The sequence below is a fragment of the Lepidochelys olivacea genome (genome assembly GCF_965140295.1).
Source record: "Lepidochelys olivacea isolate rLepOli2 genome assembly, chromosome: 9".
NCBI classification, from domain to species: Eukaryota; Metazoa; Chordata; order Testudines; family Cheloniidae; genus Lepidochelys; species Lepidochelys olivacea.
Genome location: NC_140419.1, coordinates 76,793,642 through 76,818,150, shown reverse-complemented (window position 1 = coordinate 76,818,150; position 24,509 = coordinate 76,793,642). Strand labels below are relative to the sequence as shown.

At 42.0% G+C, this 24,509-nt stretch overlaps 1 protein-coding gene across 1 annotated transcript; it reads left to right on the top strand.

Annotated features, from left to right (window-relative positions):
• Window positions 1-7,170: 7,170 nt before the first annotated feature.
• On the top strand, window positions 7,171-19,318 carry P2RY10 (P2Y receptor family member 10; the record flags this gene model as incomplete). The annotated part of the gene is made up of 2 exons (XM_084639848.1): window positions 7,171-7,253; window positions 18,294-19,318. Exon 2 carries the CDS (start codon window positions 18,338-18,340, stop codon window positions 19,316-19,318), a length of 981 nt encoding a protein of 326 aa, XP_084495974.1. The 5' UTR covers window positions 7,171-7,253; window positions 18,294-18,337.
• Between the last annotated feature and the right edge of the window lie 5,191 nt (window positions 19,319-24,509).

Here is a 24,509-nt window from a genome sequence, read left to right as displayed (position 1 = left end):
CTTCCTCATCCAGACACCACTGTTCGGGCAGACACATTTACTCTCCCCTTTCAGCACAAAGTTGGAGTAATCAGACTTCGTGAGGCAAACGAGCTGGGGGTGGCAGTGACGGAATTCACCCCCAACACTGAATGCGGGCCACTAGGCTACAACTCAGCCCCTTTGTGGCTACTATTCCTGCCCCTCTGCACCAGTTTCAGAACACCCAGTCCATGTACTTGTAGATTCTACAGGTACTCACCGAGTCTGTCTCCAACCCCCCTGAACCCCTTTGCCCAGAGACCCCTCTGAAGATCTTAGATGGGGCTGAGGACTTTGTGTCAGCCAGCCACTATTTGCATTCTCAAAAAGAAAAGGAGTACTTGTGGCACCTTAGAGACTAACCAATTTATTTGAGCATAAGCTTTCGTGAGCTACAGCTCACTTCATCGGATGCATTCAGCTGTAGCTCACGAAAGCTTATGCTCAAATAAATTGGTTAGTCTCTAAGGTGCCACAAGTACTCCTTTTCTTTTTGCAAATACAGACTAACACGGCTGTTACTCTGAAACCTGTCATTATTTGCATTCTGGTGCTCACAACATTCCAGACTCAGTCAACACCCACGGAAAGATTCAGTCTTGCCTTTCTGGGTGAATTTCAGCTTCAGAGAATTACAGAGAAAGTTAAACAGAGCATTATAAAACACCACCGTTTAACATTCAGCTTTACCATTCAAATGTTAGGCCACTCAGATATTAAAAATTATATATTACAATGGTCTTTAAATTTAAAGATATAATCTAAAGAAAACTTGGTTACCTTGGACTATTTTATGCCCTGTGTGATTCTCCTGTCTTTTCACAGACTAACAACAAAACCCATGTTGGTTTGTGGCTAGATGCTTTGGTGTGTTGATGTTGTCAATGCTGGTTTTCAGTTTTCTTGGTGAAATCTTGTACCAAACACAGTTGTGTGCATCAGTTTTCCCCAGTGAATCAGTCTCTCCTTGGAATCTTTTACTGGATGGGAACTGTTCAGAATAGTGCTTGAAATATAACTATTTGCCTTTGAACTCCTTATCCTGGGTGTTACCTCAGTTGGTTTCTCTGTGAATGCTTTGCTTTCTTTCACCAGGACTGAACTTTTTGCTGTCCTTATCAAGAGATTTTCCTTTTTTAAAACCAACCTGTTCCATTTGCTATTACATTTTGTTGGTTAGCTGCTGTTTGCCCATTTTCACTAGTGTGAAGACCATGACATTAAAAAAAATCGTATGTCCATTCCCAAAGATGCAGGTTACTTGATGCTATGCAGCAAGAGATTTTGGATGATAAGGCATTCCCCAGGGTGCAATCTGGACAGCTGAACAGCTGTTTCCCCTCAATTCTCCAACCGAGGTGCTTTTTACATTGCTTCTCTGTGAGAGCAACTACTTCAGATCTGTTCACACACAACCTCTAGCATGCAAATTACTCCCAGCTATACTGTCTAAAGTGCTCTGGCCAGCCACTCTTGAATTACACTGCAACACCAGCAAAGTCCCAGTCCCAAACGTTCCCCCCCCAGAAATGTGCATCTTGACTGCCCAGCCCTCTCCTGGACAACACAAGCTCATGTAAAGTCCGTCATTTTATTAATAGAAAATAATATGCATAAATCCTGTCACCTCATAAGGCATTTCCCAAACACTTCAATCCAAGCTCACTAGCTTAAACCAATAAAACAAGTTTATTAACTACAGAAAGAAAGATTTTAAGTGATTACAAGTAATGAGGCATAAAAACCAGAATTGGTTACCAGAAAACAAAAATAAAACACAACTAATACCTACCTTAACAAACTAAGTGAATTCAAAGCAATAGGCTCTCTCACCACATGCTTTAGCACTCTGGCTGAATGTTTCTCAGTCAGGATTCCTCCCCGAGGCCAGAGCTGTTTCCTTTGCTCTTCCAGGTGTTGTGGCTGCTGTGGGTAGAGAGAAAGGACAGAATAATTTGTGGCATTTGATCCCCATTTTTATACCTTTTCCTCTTCTTTGAGAATCATTGCTAGCTGGGGTTCAGGAGATAGAAAGTCTGTGGGGACAGGAATCTCTAGCAGTTTCTTTTCCAAGACGTAAATTTCTTGCTTATACCTTTTTCCTGCCAAAGTGTGGCCACTTAACCAGGTGATGGTCCGTTTGATTTCCTTGACACCTGGCTCAGGTGTCAGTTTGCTTTTTGTCTCTGAGGAACTGGTTTGTAGCTGCTTCCCTAGATTTAGAATATGTCTTAGTAACATCATACATGTAACAATAACATATAACAATATAACATCATACATATAACAATAACATCATACATGTAACTTTATGTACAATATGGTCAGACATATTTTACCAGGACAATAATGATCAGCAAATCATGAGTTTTCAAATGATACCTTACAAAGCATAGTTTGTACGGCATTTATCATAGTCTTGAAAAAGGAGTGGACATAGGGATACAGACTGTCACATAAGGCATGGTCAAATAAGGTTTAATAAAGACCCCTCATGAAACTTCATCTATTTTTAGAATCCAATTTAAAACCAAACTTTTTCAGAGAGTGTATATTACGTGTTTTTCCCACTTCCAGTTTCTGCCCCAAACCAGAGGTACCAAAATACCACAAATAAAAAACTCTTCTCATGGTGTGGTAGTTTTGTCTGGACCAGAAGAAAAGTCCCAGACTTCTTGTGAGAAAGCTTTGCTCTTCAGGGCTCAGAATTTTCATCCCAATTCTGATGATTCAAGATGCTTAGGTGGTTTGAATCAACTCTGGATAAGCATCCAAGATTTTGGGCGTTCATCTGAATCTAGCTCAGACTCTGAAGTATTTGAAGTTTGTCCTGTCCATAGTTACTATAAGAGATAAGTATTATTACTACTTACACAACAGTTTTTATATGAACAAATGGCTTTGTGATACCTTATAGCTAGGGCCCTACCAAATTCACTGACCATTTTGGTCAATTTCATGGTCATAGGATTTTAAAAATCATCAATTTCATGATTTCAGATATTTAAATCTGAAATTTCACGATGTTGTAATTGCAGGGGTCCTGACCCAAACGGGAGCTGTGGGGGAGGTTATTGTGTGTGTGTGGGGCGGGGGGGGGGCAGTGCGGTACTACTACCCTTACTTCTGCCCTGCTGCTGGCAGTGGTGCTGCCATCAGAGCTGGGTGGCTGGAGAGTGGCAGCTGCTGACCAAGGGCCCAGCTCTGAAGGCAGAGATGCTGCCAGCAGCAGTGCAGGAGTAAGGATGGCATGGTACTGCCTTGCCACCCTTACTTCTGCGCTGCTGCCTGCAGAGCTGGGCCCTTGGTCAGCAGCCACCACGCTCCGGCCACCCAGCTCTGAAGGCTATGAAGAAATAAGGGTGGCAATACTGTGACATCTGTAAAATAACCGTGTGACCCCCCTGCAACTCCCTTTTGGGTCAGGATCCTCAATTTGAGAGACTCTGGCCTCCACCGTGAAATCTGTATAGTATAGCCTAAAAGCACACAAAAGAGCAGAGTTCACCGGGGGAGACCAGATTTCATGGTCCATGACACATTTTATATGGCTGTGGATTTGGTAGGGCCCTACTTATAGGACCTCTTGCAGACGTTTTACTCTAGTGGTATACCCAGTGATTAAACAAGAGGGAACGGGTATGCTACTGGAGTGCAGAACTGGGCTCTGTGCAGCGTAAGTACTGTATATACAGTAAATTAAGATCTGAAAATGTACCCTTTAAATTAAAGTAAAGTAAAATCTATGCACATGCACTATGGCTAGGAAAAACCTGGCCAGAGAGAATCACCAATACAATCATTTAACGATACCTATAACTCCAATACCTGTTAATAAAAGGTCCAGCGGAAACCAACAAGCTTTCAGTTGTCATTAAAAAAAATATAGCTAAAAAAATTAAAAATTGAACCCCACATTACAAGGTTTTTCGCTTGCCTACACCCACACATCTGTTCTTTTCTTTAACACTAACACACATACCCATTTGGAGATTCTATATTTTGTTCACATATTCTGACTTTTAGCTATCTTGCCTTGTATATTCATTTCTCTGCTTTCTACTTTTAGGGTACAGGTCTGGATTTGAGAATAAACATGTTTATACATTTTTACATCAGTGCATTATTTTCAGTTCCTGGTATCAGTTTTTGTGTAGTTCTTGATGGGTACATAACTGGAATACTAAAAACCACTAGCAAATATTTCTAGTGGAACTGGACAAATGATTTAATATTAATAACATTCATTACAAATTTAGCCTTTTTCTTGTTTGTGAACAGATCAATTTAAAAAATATCTACTAGCTATTCACAATCATTTGATAAAGTGTTTATGTGAGTAAATTTCAAGCTATGGGCATTTGTTCACTTTGATTACTCACTATCCATGGTGTTTGACTTAACGTAAGTCATGAGTTTTTGTGTCTGGTTCCTAATTGGACAACAGTAACTTTTAAATCAGAAGAGTAAATATTTTTCCTTCATATGTTAGTCCTCTTGTTCATGTGAAAATATACATATCTGCGTAAAAAAACTGCTATTCCCCAAACACTTACATGAACTAAAACTCATTAATGTTGTTCCCTTTTCAATAAATAAAGCATGCACTTTTAGTCTTATATTATGGAAAGCAACACAGAAAACAAGCATGAATGTAAAATCAGCATGAAAGAGAATGCAGAGTGTTCTATCTCTGGATGATTCCCTCACCTTGAATCCCTGCCCCCTAACAGAGTCAGCTAGACTTTGTGTTCTTCTCTGCATTAAAAGCAACAAGAGCTTGTATTAAACAATTATATATTTTTTATTTAAGCTAGAGCCTACTGCAAGCTCCAGCCTGCTAGAGTCTGCTCTACCCCCTGCAAAGGAGCCTGGGCTTCTGAGACTGAGCTATAATTCAAGACACAATGTCTATTCAGCTATTTTTAACTCCATAGCATGAGCCCTGCAACCCTGAGTCTGTCTATCTGGGCTCTGAGATTCCCTCAGTGACTAGACACACAGCAAAGTTAGTGACAGAGCCCAGAACTCAGACCCGTTAGTCGCTGGATCACTCAACCACTCCCTTTATATTTGTACAACTGTAAGCCAAACAATTGCAACTGTAATTAATCTAATGTCTTTCTTCTACAAAGAGGTTTGCCTTTGCCCAAGTAAACCAAGTCCGTTAGTGACAAACGTGAGAGGTCCAGGAGGGGTTATAACTGTAAGCATGCAGACTGTAGAGCATGTGAAATAGAGCTGATAACATCTGCATTTTAGAAATTGTTTCTCAGTTTTGGTAAGTGAGTTATTTCTAAATAGCTGTTCCAAAATATTTTCTGCTCAGTATTCTGTACTACTGGGTATTCTGAGGTCATTTAATTTAAAAACCAACTTCGTTGGAATTCACCCAAAAGTAAATTTGTTCCCACTTCTCGTGAGGAACTTAATAAAACCAAAAACAGGATTTGCAGACAAGCCGCAGTACTGTCCAAAGGATTGATACCTCTCTTCAACCAAGTCATGCAAATAACTGCAAAGCAAACTTCTTACAATACATTTCCAGTTCTTACCAACCTTCTCAACAACTCTTTGAAACAGAGAGGTTTATAAACCAGAGATCTACGGGTTAAAGGGTATTAGTGGAATTAGATGCCATTACTTTTAGCTCTTTTTTAGCCTCAAACAGTAAAGCATCAGTCATGGCAGAGTGTTTACAAAGCCAGAGTAATTTATAATTCGCCCAGTTCCCAGAGCAAAGGTGCAGTATGTGTGCTGTTGGTGGAAAGGGGTGAGGCCCGCCAGCTCCATGGCTGATGTGGAGAGGGTGGGCTTATACCCACCTCCTTTGCAAAGCTCCATCTTTTGGGTGATTTGCACCCTGAGAGCACAAGGAGGAAGAATTGTACTGGGGACTCAGGTGAGGCAGGGGGGAAAGAGAGGAAGGCTTTTGAACGTTCATCCTCCCTTGTGTACGTATCAGGTATAGATACAGTATGGCCCTTAGACTTGTGAGCTGACAGATCAATGACTAAATTGTTGTTCCATGAGAAAATAGAACTTGGGATGTTCTCGCCAGTACTCGAATACTGTGCCCTAAACAGGATGCAGAAGAGCATTTACTGCTGACACATAGTGACAGTTACATGCTACAAACCACAGGTCTGACTCTGCAGCACCTGCACAGGCAAAACTCCACTGACTTCCCAAAGGGACTGCAGGATTGGGCCCTCTGACACTTTAAACGTCAGTGATCTTGGGTGAACTCCTGGCCCCACTGAAATGATGGGAGTTTTGCCATTTACTTCACTGGTGTCCGGATTCCACCTGTTAGCCTGACACATTTCAGGATGGTTACAGATTCTCATTTCTAGTGCTGGGTTGCCACCATAAATTTAAAACTGTTTTAATTTCTCTGTCTATTAAGGTTGATGGGCCAGCTCCTGCTCCCACTGAGGCAGCTGGGAACTTTGCCATTGACTTCAGTGGGAGCAGGAGTAGGCCCTGTACATAACAATCACATGGAACAAGAAATAAACACTGCACAAACAGCAGGGACAAATACAAGGCACTAGCTGGATACATTCTGTGACTAGGTGCCCCCGCCCCCCAAAAATAAATACCTTGGGCCAAATGTTAACTTCACTTTCGAGAGTGAGGTGAGGCCCTGGGAACTCTGTAAACATCAGCTCAGAGTTAGGCCTGTAGAGGAGGCCAGGAGGTGCAAATCCCAGCCTCAGGGACCTACAGGGGAAGGAACCCTCCTGGCCCACAGAAGAGCTTTCTCCCTGGGTGATAGCTCTGCCTGGTCTATCCGTGGCAGCCTGGCTCTTGGAAGGGTGACATTGGGAGGCTTCACAGGAACAGTCCTGGAGAGAGAGTTCATGAGAGCTAATGGAATAGTGTAGAAGTTAGTGGGAATGGATCACAATGAGAGTTGTGAGCACTCCTCAGGCGATAAGCACTTTGTACAGGTTACCACAACGTGCGTGAGACTGACACGTCCTGATTTCAAGCACGTATATAGTCTGAGGTGTGTGCACCAATCCTAATGTGTGCTCAGTGAAATTTGTTACAGCAACATTGGATGCGGTCACAGTCTAACCTTATGTTAACCAGTCAGTGGCGTCATTACTGAAGTTGTTTGCTTAGATGTAAACAAGCTTTCTGCAGTGCGTGTAGAGTCATATTTTACTTCCTCTTCTAACTGCACAAGTCTACAGTTATCAGCAGGATTGCTGTGCAATAAGGTAAGGCTGTTTTTCAAGCTGTCCCTTCACATATTAAAACAAAAACTAATGAACCTGCACTGTTGGAATATGCTACATTAAAATAGTGCTTTTCTTGTGCTTTTCATTGTGGAGGTCCCCTTGTCAAAGCAGGAAAATTACAATGAGATAAGCTTGCTGTAGCACACTTTGTTTTACTAACTTTATATTGTAAAAAAATATTTGCAATGAGTGTTTTCTCAAAATAGCTTTTCCATAAAGATAAAGATACAGACAGAGATTTCAGAAGCACAGGCCAAAGCACTATGGTGATTTGATCTGTTTGCCCGCCACATTTTTTGCAAGCATGGAAGAGCTAAAGTAGTAGCTGTAATAAACCACGGGTGTCAGAGAGAGTGAAATTTTATGCTTTTGCAATTAATAGTACCTTAATTACTATCAAATCTTGTTACAAGAGGTTAGTTTGTTCTGTGGTGTAATTTCTGAGTCAAAATGAGTACAAATCTTTTATTTTTAAATTGTATTTGATGGTAACGGAGATTCCAGCAGACCTCTATTTCATCTAGCAAAGGATTTTCATTAGATTAAAAAGATTTCTTGTTCTAGCTGTTGTTTATATGTAATCTATGATGCTTTGTAATTAAATTGTGAGCGCAGAATGATAGTGTTCCTTTGAGCTGGAGATGGAAAACACAATGTGACAAAAGTCTAAAGGGTGGGGCTCAATGTTCTCAGAGACTATGAGGCAGTTGCCACTGATATGGAAACTGCAGCATGGATTAGGATTGCAATTATTAAACTGGATTAGACATAGCTTGATCTCTGATGGATGCATTTAAATCACACTTTCTAAAGCTGGTTTACTTAAGACTCCTTAATACTGTGGCAATCACTCCAACAGGTGGCTAGAGAGGAGAGCGAATTTAATAGTGCAATCCTCTGGTGGCTGGTGACTAACAGTTTGTGCATCCTGAAGGTAACTACAGACAAAACTCAGCAGCACAGCTGGGTTCCAAAGCTAAGTAAATGTAAAGGGAATTCCTCTTTTGGTGAGTCAGTTAGCATTCAAAGCCAGTCTTGCCACAGACTCAAGCGGGAGAGACCTTTAGCTTTAGCATGAGATTTTAGCATATGAAATAAGGATGTTGGGTTTTTCTTTTAAAGAGCCATAAAGCAGTGGTTCTCAACCTGCGGCCCAGTCAGCACAAAGCTGCAGCCCATGTGAAATCCTCCAGGCCATACTGGTAGTATTGGATATGGCCCATATAACACATTGTGGGTCATGTATGCAGCCCACAATAGTAAATAGGTTGAGAACCACTGGCATAAAGTCTATTGTTGAAATATGGCTCAATGGATGGTGCTCAGAACTTTACTCCTGTCAGAGCAAATGGGCCAAATTCATCCTGGGCATTACTCCACTTCATACCAATGATGAATTTGTCCCAGCATGGTAGAAATGTTATGGCAAAATATCTGGGAAGGTGCGTGCACTTGTGTGGGTGCTGAGGGGACAGTGGCACAAACTTTTCCCTATCAGTATCAGTGACCAGTGGAATAATGGAGATGCATGATTGATGAGGTAATATCTTTTATTGGACCAAGTTCTGTTGATGAGCGAGACAAGCTTTTGAACCCCACAGAGCTCTTCTTCAGGTCTGGGAAAGGCACTCCTTGTGTCACAGCAAAATGCCAAGTGGATCAGATTGTTTAGCGTAAGTAGTTCACACATATTGTAAGGGACCAAACAAGATAGGAGTAGTCCGTTAACAGTGGGGGTAAAAACCTAACTGGCTCCGAGACTGATCTTGATCAGTTTATGGAGGGGATTGGTGTGATGACATTGCCTACAATGGTACGTAGTCAGTCTGTGGCTGCTAGTAGCAAATATCCTCCAACAGCAGGTGATGGAACACTGGATGGAGAGGGCTGTGATGCTCTGTACCGCAGGAGAATGCCCTGTACCCCTATGTTCATCCTTATAATATGATTGTGTGGTATCCAATGCAAAGTTTGTCATGTCGGGTATCTTCAGAAGGCTCATGATGCACTGAGCATTGTAGTTATAGTAATGTTATAGGTTGTAATTTCATGTATGTAGTTATGAGGCTGAAAATGTGTCCTCATGGCTTAAAACAAGCCCAGGCAAAAACTCTCCAAGAGCAGAGGGGCAGTTCACTCCTCATCAGGGCATGTATGGGACAAACCCAGCCCAGCCTCACAGGAACAAAGTACGCTGACCTAGGCAGCAACAAAGGATCTGTTGGACTCTTGAGTGAGTCACCCCCCTTCTCTTGGTCAGTTTGGGACTACGATGAGGTAATGCTCACCTGCCTCTGAAGGCGGGGAGGGGGACAAAGCCAAGAGGGAAGAAAGGACATGATAAAGGGAGAGACATTTGCCATGCTCTCTCTCTCTTCCACCCCCATCTACAAACACCGCCACCAAATGACTGAAGCTCTGATCAAAGGGGAGAGCCTGGCTGAAGGGCAACCAGCCAGCCTGTGGTGAGAAGCACCTAAGTTTGTAAGGGCAACAAAAGTGTTAAGATCAGCTTAGAATGCGTTTTGCTTTCATGTCATTGACCAAACCTGATTTGTTGTGCTTGGCTTATAATCACATAAAATATATCTTTTGTAGTTAATACATTTCTTTGTTTATTCTACCTAAAGCAGTGCATTTGGTTTGAAGCATGTCAGAGACTCCCCTTGGGATAACAAGCCTGGTACATATAAATATATTTGTTAAATTGACGAACTGATATAAGCTTGCAGCATCCGGGGCATAACTGGACACTGCAAGAGGGAGGTTTCTAGGGGTGTGTCTGGGAGGGGATTGGTGTGATGACATTGCCTACAATGGTATGTAGTCAGTCTGTGACTGCTAGTAGGGGTGGGACCGGAGATATAGGTTAGCGTCATTCGGTTGCACAATCCAAGCAGCTTACATGCTAGAGGCATGCATCAACAGTCCAGGAGTGGGGGTTCTCACAGAAGAGCAGGGTAAGGCTGGCTCCCAGAGTCGAGGATTGGAGTGACATAGCAGATCACTGGTCCAGATAACACCAGGGGAAGTCACAAGGGCTCTGAGTTATTATAGACAATTCTTTCCCAGGTGTCTGTCTGGTGAATCTTGCTGAAATGCTTAGGGTCCAGCTGATCACCATATTCAGGGATGGGAAGGACTTTTCCTCCAGGGTCAGATTGGCAGAGACCCTGGGCGGGGGGGTGGGGGTGTCACCTTTTACTGCAGCATGGGGCATGGGACACTTTCAGTGTAGACGGTGGATTCTAAGTTGAAGTCTTTAAATCATGATTTGAGGACTTCAGTAACTCAGCCAGAGGTTATAGGTCTATTACAGGAGTGGATGGGTGAGTTCTGTGGCCTGCAATGTGCAGGAGGCCAGACTAGATGATCATGATCATAGAATCATAGAATATTAGGGTTGGAAGAGACCTCAGGAGGTCATCTAGTCCAACCCCCTGCTCAAAGCAGGACCAATCCCAATTAAATCAACCCAGCCAGAGCTTTCTCAAGCTGGGCCTTAAAAATCTCTAAGAATGGAGATTCCACCACCTCCCTAGGTAACCCATTCCAGTGCTTCACCACCCTCATAGTGAAATCATTTTTCCTAATATCCAACCTAGACCTCCCCCACTGCAACTTGAGACCATTGCTCCTTGTTCTGTCATTTGCCACCACTGAGAACAACCTAGCTTTGGAACCCCCCTTCAGGTAGTTGAAGGCTGCTATCAAATCACCCCTCACTCTTCTCTTCTGCAGACTAAATAAGCCCAGTTCCCTCAGCCTTGCCTCATAAGTCATGTGCCCCAGCCCCCTAATCATTTTCTTTGCCTTCTGCTGGACTCTCTCCAATTTGTCCACATCCTTTCTGTAGTGGGGAGCACAAAACTGGATGCAATATTCCAGATGTGGCCTCACCAGTGCCGAACAGAGGGGAGTAATCACTTCCCTTGATCTGCTGGCAATGCTCCTGCTAATGCAGCCCAATATGCCGTTAGTCTTCTTGGCAACAAGGGCACACTGCTGACTCAATGTGGACATGAGAACAAATGGATATAAACTGGCCATCAGGAAGTTTAGACTTGAAATTAGATGAAGGTTTCTAACCATCAGAGGAGTGAAGTTCTGGAACACTCTTCCAAGGGAAGCAGGTGGGGGCAAAAGACCTATCTGACTTCAAGATTAAACTCAATAAGTTTATGGAGGAGATGGTATGATTTTGGCAATTAATTGATCTTTAACTATTCATGGTAAATAGGCCCAGTGGCCTGTGATGGGATGTTAGATGGAGTGGGATCTGAGTTACCACAGAGAATTCTTTCCTGGGTATCTGGCTGGTGAATCTTGCCCACATGCTCAGGGTTCAGCTGATCGCCATATTTGGGGTCGGGAAGGAATTTTCCTCCAGGGCAGATTGGAAGAGGCCCTGGGGGTTTTTCGCCTTCCTCTGCAGCATGGGGCAAGGGTCACTTGCTGGAGGATTCTCTGCACCTTGAAGTCTTTAAACCATGATTTGAGGACTTCAACAGCTCAGTCATAGGTGAGAGGTTTATTGCAGGAGTGGGTGGGTGAGATTCTGTGGCCTGCACTGTTCAGGAGGTCAGACTAGAAGATCATAATGGTTCCTTCTGACCTTAATATCTATGAGTCTATGAGACTCATATCCAGCTTCTTGTCCACTGTAATCCCCAGGTCCTTTTCTGCAGAACTGCTACTGAGGCAGTCAGTCCCCAGTCTGTAGCAGTGCATAGGATTCTTCCATCCTAAGTGCAGGACTCTGCACTTGTCCTTGTTGAACCTCATCAGATTTCTTTTGGCCCAATCCTCCAATTTGTCTAGGTCACTCTGGACCCTATCCCTACCCTCCAGCTTATCTACCTCTCCCCACAACTTACTGTCATCTGCAAACTTGCTGAGGGTGCAATTCATCCCATCATCCAGATCGTTAATGAAGATGTTGAACAAAACCGGCCCCAGGACTGACGCTTGGGGCCGGTTCCATTTGATATTGGCTGCCAACTAGACATCAAACCATTGATCACTACTCACTGAGCCCGACAATCTAGCCAGCTTTCTATCCACCTTATAGTCCAATCATCCAATCCATAGTTCTTTAATTTGCTGGCAAGAATACTGTTGGAGACGGTATCAAAAGCTTTGCTAAAGTCAAGATATATCATGTCCACCACTTTCCCCATATCCACAGAGCCAGTTATCTCATCATAGAAGGCAATCAGGTTGGGCAGGCATGAATCCATGTTGACTGTTCCTGATCCACTTCCGCTCCTCTAAGCATTCCTTCTTCCCTTTTTTAAAGTTGGGCACTATATTTGCCTTTTTCCAATTGTCCGGGACCTCCCCCGATCACCATGAGTTTTCAAAGATAATGGCCAGTGGCTCTGCAATCACATCAGCCAATTCCCTCAGCACCCTCGAATGCATCACATCCAGCTCCATGGACTTGTGTATGTCCAGCTTTTCTAAACAGTCCTTAACCACTGATGGCTGCTCACCTCCTCCCCACACTGTGGGTCCCTTCTGGCATTAAAGTCTATGAGTTATGAGTCTCTCTAATTTCCTGGGACCAACATGGCTACAACTACACTGCATAGTGGAATAATGGAATACATTAGTGGACATTTGATTCATATTGACACTTGTGGGCAGCCAGCTATGGTCACTCAATTAGGGTAAACTGCAAAGAATGGGGCAGACAATCCCCATAAAGCTTGTGGATATTCCAATACTTAGATTTACCAAGCCGGCATAAAACAGATTCTTCATTACCTTACTGGTTACTCAGAAGTCAAAACAACACAGTTCCCTTAAAGTGATCCAGCGTCAGGCCTCCATCCAGGTACCCACATCAAATATGGTACCAATTTCTGTACATCTTATTTCATCATATAAAAGAAAAGGTTCTACCAATCCCAAAGGATTGGACACATTACCTCCCAAGTTACTGAATGTTTCAGATCTTACCCAAATACACGCTATCACCAATTCTTATTAACTAAACTAACATTTATTAAAAAACAAAAGAGAGAGAGAGAGAGAGAGAGAGAGAGTATGGTTAAAAGATCAATATACATACAGACATGAGCTCAGTGCATTGAGGTTCAGATTCACAGCATAGATGGTGAGCTTTGTAGCTGCAAAGAGTTCTTTCAGAAATAGTTCATAGGTTATAGTCCAATGTCCAGATCTCATATTCAGGGCGTACCAGCATAACTGGGACCTCAGTCTTGCGGCTCAAACTTCCCCTGATGAAGCCTAAGCAGATCTGAGATGACAAAATCAGGACCCAAGGATCTTTTATACAGTGTTCTAGCATCCACTTGACCGCACAGTCCTGGTTAAACAATAGGCTTTTGATGTAACCTTTTGCTTTCTGAACACTACCAGTAATTAGTTACACAAATTAACACAGGTCAATTTATCCATTAGGCAGTCTATTACAAACTTCAAATATAGACAATGACATTATTTTACCCAAGATTCATCCAAATGTTAATATTCCCTTTTGATCTCTGAATCAATAGTTATAGTGACAGACAGGAACTGTCTGTTTACAGGTGACATCTAAGGTACACACAATTAGTATTACTTCTAACAGTATAGGTTTGGATTTCAAAGTTCTAGCCCATTTAGCATGAATGGCTCTAATTATCATTTGCATATCTGTCTAACATGACTTTAAAGGTGAGCTTTGGGTCATTCAGCCTGCAAGCTGTTAACCCTTTCTAGCCATGCGTCACAACACTGTAAGACATACATATTTATCACAGCTAAGCATTCAGCCAGGGGAAGCCTTCCTTTTGATTCAGCTGTAGAGCTTTTCACTGCTGACTGTGAGGGTTTCTGTTTTCATTGTGACCCCAGCAATGTGCAAGATACAGGAACACTCACAGAGGGGCAATTCTACAGGGAGGATTTTGCAACATAGTTAAATCAGTTCTAGTGTCTGGACACCACTTGATGGCCCCCCAAAAAACAGCAGAGTCAAGGAATGACAGTCCTACACTTGTTGGTCTCAGGTTGACCATTCCTTTCTTGATATTGCCATGGAAATAATATTTTGCAGACTTTCGTCTACAAGTAACCAAGTAATAGTGTGTACCAGTACAGACCATTTCCTTCCTTGTTACCACAGTCTTACAAATGCAAATCAATTAAGCAAACATCAATATTGTATTTATTCATTATTGATTTTATTGAAATGGCATGTTCTGAAGAAAATGATCCAGTAGGAATTTGTTTTAGCAGAGGCTTTCACTGTCCTCTTGTGACTTCCAAACTACTGTGATATGTCTTCATTATAAGGGAAAAAATATAGTTGAATGGAATATGTTAGCTTGCCACCTGTGCTATGCAACATACTGTTGGTGCCCTTGCTTTGTCAGTAGCTTTGTAGTGAGGGTCCAGTGCTGCCAGGTGTTTAACAGGATCCTTCTGTATTTTAGCTTAGAGGATAGTTTTATCATGTTTTAAATAAAGTGATTAATTAGTGGCAAGCCTAGTGAATTGGTGTGTGAGAATGCTCTATACTTGAGCATTATTATCATATAAATGTTACCCATGATTTTGCACTCCCAATCATTTCACTCTCCTTAGTCCATATTTCATCATATAGAGCCTGACCCAGAGCCCACTGAAATCAATAAAGAGCCTTTTACAGGCCCATCGTTCAATTGCTAATTTAATACAGATGTTTAATTTTTATTTTTTGTCAACCACATTTTAAGGGTATTTTTGTAACCATGTAGCTGTGGTCACAATGATTCTGATTCAAAGAGAATCTATTTAATTTCCCTAAATCAGGACTTTCCCCTAACTATAACATCAAGAAGTTAGGGGATTTTTCTCTGAAATTATTCTGGTATCAATTGTCAAAAATCAGAACACAAACTTTTCAATTTGGGACAATCCCAGAAGGCATTAAGACACACAAAACCAATAAAACATCATTTAAAAGTAGTCATACCATATCTATCTAGGGGTCTATGTGGCCCTCAACACCATAGTATCTCAACACCTTATTTTCGCTTACCAGAGTTAGAAATCTCTCTCAAAGAAAAGGCAAAAAGGAATGAAAGGTTGTCAAATCTGACACCTTGTGGCCAATTGAAGAACAGATTATAGGATGAGATGAAAACTGTGGCACAAAAATGCCATTATTCTCTAACTATCAGCAATGCTAGACCTGCATCATTCTGGTCCTATATCTTTTAGCTGAGAAAACACGATTCTAATCAGCCAAGGAGCAACTCAACCAGTGAGAAACCCTTTGAGGGACAGGAATTTCCTCATGTCTGGAGTGCTTGTAAGAAGGTATATTTTGCCATTAGGAAATGAAGGCTGCGTTACTGGAAATCACTTGTATGCAGACAATACTTTACTGAAGCAGGGATGGTAATATGTTTTCTCAGATGCTTATTTAATACATGGGTTCTTTTTAAGACCTGCAGTCGGAGCGGTCTCGCTGGTGAGCCAGGAGGCTGTGCTTGATTACATCAAAAGTGCTTATGAACTCTAATTCCTTAGTTATTATGTAAAATGTAATGAAAGCTAACTGCATCTAGGGGCATCTGCATGCAAAGGGACTGAAACCGAAATACCCCATTTTGATTTAATTTCAGGTCAATGGAATTGAAGTTCATGTAACAACAGCAGTCCATGGGCCAGATTGCTAAAGGTATTTAGATGCCTAAAGATGCGGATCGGATCAGTGGTATTTTCAAAAAAGGCCTAACTCCCACTTATCTCAGTCAGCCATTTCAGTGGGCTGTTTCCTGGGTGGGGTGTAGGTGGTGGCTGTTAGTGCTGTATGGCGTTAATCTGTTGCTGGGCTACTGTTTAAGACCAGGAGAAAAGAAAAGCCAGAGGAATAGAAACACATTTCAAATGAAGGGCAAAAAAGAGAGTAAGCAACAACTGCTGCTCCCAGGGCCTGCTGGCACAGAAAACGGGTGGCCATAGGCGGTGTTGGCATAAGCAGGCCAATGGTGAATTTGGATCATACCCTGTAGTAGACCATCTGCTTCTTACTCATGTATGAGTAACATGCTACAAGTTACCAGGCTAGCATCTACTTACAGAGACACTTCTGCTGGCAGATGCCTCCTGTAGGTGGTACTTTGCAGAAAATGAGTCATTGGCAGTGAATCAATATCCCCAATGCTATATCCTCATAGTAAAACTCCCTCCAGGGAACTAAGGTGGAGAAACTTTCCTCATAGAATCCCTCCATCGTCATTCTATTGGGATACCTAGAAGATCCAATGGATTCTCGTGGATCATAGGGGAATGGGAATCAGCAGAAGGCCTGCAACTGCCATGCAGAAAGTCTGTGCTTTCATAAAAAGAAAAGGAGGACTTGTGGCACCTTAGAGACTAACCAATTTATTAGAGCATAAGCTTTCGTGAGCTACAGCTCGACTGTAGCTCACGAAAGCTTATGCTCTAATAAATTGGTTAGTCTCTAAGGTGCCACAAGTCCTCCTTTTCTTTTTGCGAATACAGACTAACACGGCTGCTACTCTGAAACCTGTGCTTTCATACTGGCTCCATGCCTCTGGTGCGCCACACTTCCTGGCAAAAGGGCGACAATAAAATCCTGCTGCCAGGGACTTCCCTGAGTGGAGCCATGGAAGGAATGTAGAAAAGCATCTGGGAATCTCGTCTCTTTCTTCAGCCACTCCGTGACATTTACATGGAAACAGGAAGCCAGTCTTCATTTTTACCCTTACATTGGATGAGCTGGTAAAGCAACTCACCCAGGATTTTGAGTTAGCAGGAATATCCCCAAACTGAACTTTTCCTGCCTGTACTACCCCCTCTGAGGAGAAATCCCAGTTTGGTTTAAAGAAGGAAAAGTACTAATTTAACAGTTTAATTGGAAATTCCTCACCCCACCCTGATCAGTCTGAAGTTTGAATCAAAGGAGAGTCTGAAAAAGGAAAGTATCATCTCAAAATTAAACAGCTCAATTAAAAATTATGGCCCAGATTTGTGTTGCGGTGATGGGGAGACCCAGGATGACCACATTTTAAGTGTAGTTCAACGTGTTTGGTGAGCAGTAAGAAAGTAAATTCCATTTGTCTAGCCCAGACTGTAGGTTATCCTGGGCTGTCAGAGATAAGGACTTTTTCTAGCCTGGGTAGCAATCAATCCCATCTTCACTGATGGCTATGACTTTGTCAGGGTCCCATTGCTGCTTCAGTGACATGGACCTGGCTCACTTAGAGAAGAATGATTAAGTGATTAGGGAACTAGACTGATACTTGCAGTGCTTAATTTGTGCCAGGGCGGAGCCCCAGCACCTGTAGGCTTGGCAGTTCATAGTCCTGGCACCTCTGGACCTGCTGCATCACTTATGAAAGTAAAAAATTGCTTGAGCTCCAGCAATTAAGCACTGGATACTTGGGACACCCAACTTCAATTCTTTGATCTGCAACAGACTTCCAGTGTGACCCTGGCTGAGTTGCTTAGTCTTGCTGTGCCTCACTTCCCCTGCTGTAAAATGGGGGTAATAGCACTTCTCTAGCTCACCAGGGCATTATTGATTGTAAGGTGCTCAGATACTATGGTAATGGGGACAAGGTAAATACCTTAGATAGAGGGAAATAGTCTTTGAGGTTTCATAACCCCCAAAGTATCTTACTGCTTGTGAAAAAGCATTGAAGAGCGAGAAGGAGATATACAGAGGACATGTTCTAGACTGTAATTCTACTAAATGTACTAATATAAGTAATGCACGTGAGGAAATAATAATATTGATCAATCTTGCATTGCCTTTGCCTTTACAGCAATTGTTTTGGGAGGCACCGTGGCTTCGTGGCTAGAGCAGTAGACTGAGACTCAGGAGACCTGGGTTCCATTCCAGACTCTGCCGCTCACTGGCTAGGAGACCTTAGGCAAGTCACTTTTACCTCCCTGAGCCTCAGTTTCCCAATGTGCAAAATGGGGATCATGATCTACTGATGCAAAATGCTATGTAAGAGCTAGATGTTATGATTATTTTTTTACTCTTTACAGAAATCTTCCATCCAGTCCCAAATGATTGCTCAGACACACTCAAGATGCAGAGCAACAGATCTTCAGAAAACTGTGCTGATCCTAATATAACATTTAAAAACTCTCTATACGCAACCACTTACACCATAATATTCATACCTGGCCTCCTGGCAAACAGTGCTGCACTATGGGTTTTATGTCGCTTCATCAGTAAGAAAAACAAAGCTGTCATTTTTATGATTAATTTGGCTGTAGCTGATCTTGCTCACATTCTCTCGTTACCGCTACGAATATATTATTATATAAACCACATGTGGCCTTTTGGAAAATTTCTCTGCTTGTTATGTTTCTACCTGAAGTATCTCAACATGTACGCAAGCATTTGTTTCCTTACCTGCATAAGTATTCAAAGGTACTACTTCCTCCTCCATCCATTCAAAGCCAAAGACTGGAAGCGCAGGTATGACGTCGCCATTAGTGCTGTGGTATGGATTGTGGTTGGGGCTGCTTGCTTACCATTTCCAGTTATGAGAAACTCTGACTTAACCAACCATTCAAATTCCTGCTTTGCAGATCTCGGAGTCAGGAAAATTGACAGTAAAACAGCTTCTGTGATTATGGTAACGATAGCTGAGCTTTTAGGATTTGTGGGCCCTCTAATTATTATTGTATACTGTACCTGGAAAACAAAAGAGTCACTTCAGCAATATGAAATGCCTTTGCAAAATGCCAGTGAAAAACGGAGAGCTTTACGCATGGTTTCTATGTGTGCAGCTGTGTTCTTTGTATGTTTCACACCGTATCACATAAACTTCTTCTTCTACATGATGGTGAAAGAGAATGTTATTACACACTGTGCCATACGCCGAAGCACTCTTTACTCTCAGCCCTTTTGCTTAAGCCTGGCAAGCCTGGACTGTTGTTTGGATCCAATCCTGTACTTCTTTACAACATCAGAATTTCAGGATCAGTTATCAAGACACAGCAGCGCAATCATCAGGAGTCGCCTGATGAGCAAGGAGAGCGCCTCGTCAGTTAAGGAATAAAAACCATGAGCATTTTTTTTAACCTAGTTACATATGAAATCTTGGACTGCTCTATAACTCTATAGTCAAATCGGTAAAATAGAAACACCTGCAGCTTTATTTGATGGGGTTTGTGATGCTGAAAGTCTTTTGAAATATAGAAGACAATACTCATTTAAGATCAGCAGTCAAATGTTATGGGTGTTTGAGACCGGAGAACCCCTGACTGGAGTGAACTGGTGGAGTGCCACATCTGGTCTACCTGAACTAGAAAATACTGTAGGGCCCAGTGCTGCCTTTGCAGGGCGATGGCCTGACTGACCTAGTAGCTCTTTCCTAACTTGTGTGGTTCTGTGATCAAGCCAAAGACACTCCAAACACTGAGGTCCAATGTGCCCTCCTCTCAGCAACTTCTCTTCTGCAACAGAAATACAGCACAGCATGAGAAATAATTAACAAACAAAACCAAGCTTGCATTAGGTCAAAGCACACAGAGACACAGAGTGGAGCCTCCTCAGGGTTTGCAGCTTGATTCAATATGGCAACCACATTTCCAAAGCTACACAGTTGCCCTGTCTACACTATGGTGTCTCTAGTGGATCAAAATCCTGTACTGCTAGAGCCTGCTGTTGGAATTAAGCATATTGTGTTATTCACAACACATTTGTATCTCTATTTCACATTTTCTTTCCATCTTTTCTTGTTCTCTCCTTCCATTTCTTTATATCCTTCTCTTCCATCTCAAACATCTTCTCTTTAGTCACACATAGGTGTCTGTGTATCCTTCCCCTCCCCCTCCCCCTCACGCCCTCCCTCAGCAGCCTGTGCTATAACAGAAGTCAGGACTCGGCAACTAAGTTCTTCAGCTGACCTCCACAAACAGTGCGGCCTGTACTTCAAAGAGTGGGCTCTTCACCTGCTGCCAGCTGCCTCCTCCTCAGCTGCTTCCAGTCAAAGTGTGCTATATGATGCAGGACCTTCACATCAGGACTGCAGGCCCCATTGTTCCCTGTTGCATATGACCCTCTTCCATTAAGCGCTTTGCAGTTGGTCCATGCTGTAAAAAGATTGATTTAGTAAATTCAACTAACAAATAAATTAGCAGAAAGAGTGATCTGCAAAAAAAAAAGAGAGGCCTAATTAATTGAGTAAATAATTAATAAGTCCCTCAGCTCTAATGGTGACCTCAGTGTGAGTACCCCCATAAATACATTAGCTATTAAAACAGTCAAGCAAATTGCAAAGTATTATTTCACAGAACGCAGACATTAGCACCACTAAAAATGGGTCAAATTCATCCTAGAGTAACTCCACTGACTTCAGTGGTCTTATACCTGGGATTGATTCGGTCAGATGTGTGTGTACTGATTTATCCACTTTGTAAACATGTTGATTTCAAAATGAATTTTAAGACAAAAATTGTCATTAAGCAGCAGCAACAGCATCTACATCTTGCAAAAGTAAGCCTTATGTGTAGCTATAAAACACAAACAAAAGTAGCTGAAACACTTAAGTGTAACTACCTGAATTTCATTTTATTTCTTTTTGGCCCAGCCAAAATTGCCTTTCCATTTAGTGTCTCCCAGGTCTGAGGGGGCTGAGGGTGGGGACTATCGCTTGGGTTTAAATAATGATTACACTGGGTATTATCTTTAATGGCAAATGATTACATTATATTGACAATAAGCGAGGTAGCTCACCTACTGTTTTTTGAAGATAAATGTTATAGTTTATAAACATGCAGCTATTTGTAAAGGGATATTTCAGTATTCACATGCATAACAAGGAAATATATTTTAATTAAGGGAATTATTTCTAGCTTCTTAGTGACAAATTTGTTCAATAAGTAACCAGTCCAATGCCCACTGAAATCAGTGGAAAGACTTTCATTGCCTTAACTAGGCCCTGTATTTTGCCAAAGACGTACACACACGCTTAACTTTATGCATTACAAGTTCTCCCGTTGAAACAAATGTAAACAGATGCATAAGTCGTTTGGGCCTAAGTGTATATTCAAGCTTGTACAATGCAATTTTTATTAGTTTTTTTTGGTCAATCAAGTTTCTTTCTCCTGTGCAATCAACTGTTCAATTTACTGCCCTATGTGGATTCAGCCTACAGTTGTAATTATTTCTCTGAGAATTTTTATATATCTTGGTCAGCTATTGTGAAGTGTTTTGTGTAATTTCCTTCAAGCTACTGTTTTGCGCTTTGTTTGGTGGAGACACAAATGTTTAAGGTACCACAATGACATTTGAACAGCTTGTCTTCCATTTTCTTTGCAAAATCATGCTTTAAAAATAAATGCACTTTTGCAAATGTAACACAAGTTCCACAAAGGTGTGTTAATGTCTCAGACAACAATGTGCTTTCCGATCCTTGGTTATTTGCAATACAGTTTTGCTGGCAAGTTCCAACAGCCTATTCACTATGAGTGAAATTCTTCCCTGTGGAGAAGGCCAGCTCAGGACCAATGCAAAAATTAAGTCCCACTTAAGCCCTTAGAAAAGGACTGGGGCCAGCACTCATATAGGCCAAAGACTGCAAAGGGCTACAAATTTGGTTTACTACCAACCTTAGCTGCATTTAAACTGTCTACACACAGTTTTTATACCAATTTAACTATTTCTATTAGGAAGTTGAATTTTCTACCAAAATAGTTAAATCGGTGCAACCCCTAGTGTGGATTTCCTTTTTACCGGTATTGCTTATTGCCTTTCTTCTGCAGGACTAGCAACAGGGCCATCATATCAGAGAAATTCTGGAGTGGGGTGAGAGTTGTGTCAGCATATAGAATGTTATATGTGGTTATGTTATAAGCTGCAAAGTCTTTGAGTGGGGAGCAGGAAGTGGAGCATATAGCCCTATGGAAAGTCTGACAATGGAGGAGAAGGTGTTCCTCTCCCTTCTACTCCCCCGCGCCACAGGAAATGACACCCCTGAATAGCAGAACTAGTATCAGCACTTTTATATGGCTATAGACCCCAGCGGGGGTTATGTTATTTTAACTACAGCAGTATTGTTAAAGCAGTGGAGTTTTTGTGTGAAGACAAGGCCTCAGCAGTGAAAGGGTCCGTATTTGGAGTGACAATCTGTGAAGATCAGAATCTGTGATTTTAAAAAATGTATTAACATTGCTTCAAATAAAGTGGAGATTGCTAAACTATAGAAAAACAAAGTTACAGGCTGATCTCTCGAGGGAGAACGTCTGCTTTTATTTGCTCTGCAGAGAATTTTGATGACTTCTCTTAATGTTACAATTTCTGTGGCAGCAAATAAAATTGCCCATTCTTATTCTTGCCCTGTTGTCCAAAGGCCCTTTTTGAGTGCCAGAAGGAGAACTGAAGAAGAAGCTTCTTGTCTGTGAGACTTGAGATCTCTTGCCATTTTTTTTCATCATGGTCTTAGAGCAGCCATTCCAGTAATAGCTTCTGACATGTTGTCTCTTCTTTTTCACTTGCTTTTTATAGGTCTTCAGGTGAAAAGTGTATTTTCTTAAAAAGTTTCCTCAACACTGGTAAACTGATGTGCTCTCTGACCTGATTCCTGTGGGTTATGGGCCTACATTGCTCTAAAGGCTAACAGCTCGGTAGCCGTTGCAAGGGATAATCTCCCCTTCCACTGTGACCGCACTCCCAGTGCACCAGCCTCTTCTCAAAGCCGCTGCTCCTCTCTCTCTGCCTGCCTCACTCTCTGGCTTGCATAATGGACTTGAAAGAGATCATATATTGACTCTATATAGACTAAAGTAAAAGTGACTCCTGTCATATATCACAGTCCACACCAGTATTTGAATATGACATGAGACTTATGTCTTTCCCCATGGGAAAACACCTGACTTCTCTCCCCTCCCACTTCTGGAAAGTCCCATCTACAGATTTGCACTGATTTCCTTTTGCTCTGAAATTTGAAAGTAAAAATCAGGAGTTAAAAGGTTTTTATTCGGTTTAGACTTAAAACATTAAACAGTATCCCCAACTCATTTGCTCCTTAGGCCCAGGCCTCATGACCCTTTTGGTTAGTATGGCTCACACTTCAAGGGGTACAGCATTTCCACTGCCTACTTGGTTGAGAGATGGTGGTTTACGAATGGAAATGGTAATCACATGATCTAGAACCACACGTCCCATGGGTGAGACCTTGTGGGTTGCATCAGTAGGTTTACTTGTCAGTTCCTCCACTCCTTTTATAGTAAGTTTGCTTCATATGCAATCTGAAAATTGCTTTCATAGTCAGTTTCCTGGTACCAAGCTAGGATTATAGTATTGTGACAGTAGAAAGCATTCCAGGGAATCTGCCATGTTCCATTCTGTGAGGATTCCTTTCATGGACTGTCTACATCCTTGCTCCTGGGCTCCCCAGTGAGTGCATGGCAATTAAGATGGCTTTGTGTTTCCTCAAGAAATACACCAAAAAAACAAAACAAATGACCCTCCCCCAAAATCAACTAGCTTTCATCAGTGACTCCTCAGAAAACCAGAGATGAGCCCACTCCAAAATCCTGGGTCTGATCAGATCTAAACTTTGGGTAGTTGAAATCTGGAACTTTTCACCTTCACCCCACTGCTAGAGAAAACTTAATGTAGAGTCCGGGTTGAAGAACTGGCCACTATCCAAGTAACGTAACAAGTTCTCTGAATTGCTCACATAGATAAAAAATATATCACATATCACCAGGGCTATCAAAGGGTGTGGAAGGTCAGCAACAGCAATGCAATAAGACACTCCTTCACTGGTGAATGCTTGTTGGGTGAAAAAATGTCCAATAGGAACAGGTAATGATCTGTGTTATGTAGGGTGACCAGATGAAACGGACAAAATATCGGAACACATGGGGGAAGCAACAACAACAACAACAAGCGGCTGGAGCCGAGTTGTCAAAGCAAAAAAAAACAACAAAAAACCACTGGAGAGGCCAAAGCCGCAATATTGGGATGCCGGACAAAGAACTAAAAATTGTGACAGTCCCGATTTTATTGGGATGTCTGGTCACCCAAGTGTTATGTATACGGACATTTTGATTATTAGCACGAGTTGCTTGATCTATTGATTTCTTAAGAATTTCCAATTAAAACTCTGAGGTTTGGTAGGTTCTTGTCCCAAGATCAGACCCAGTATTCTGAGCATTTCTGTTCGGCTGGAAACCCTGATGTGCACGGTTACAACACTCATGCTTAAGAAAAACCTTCTGTATTTATAATATTTTATTAAC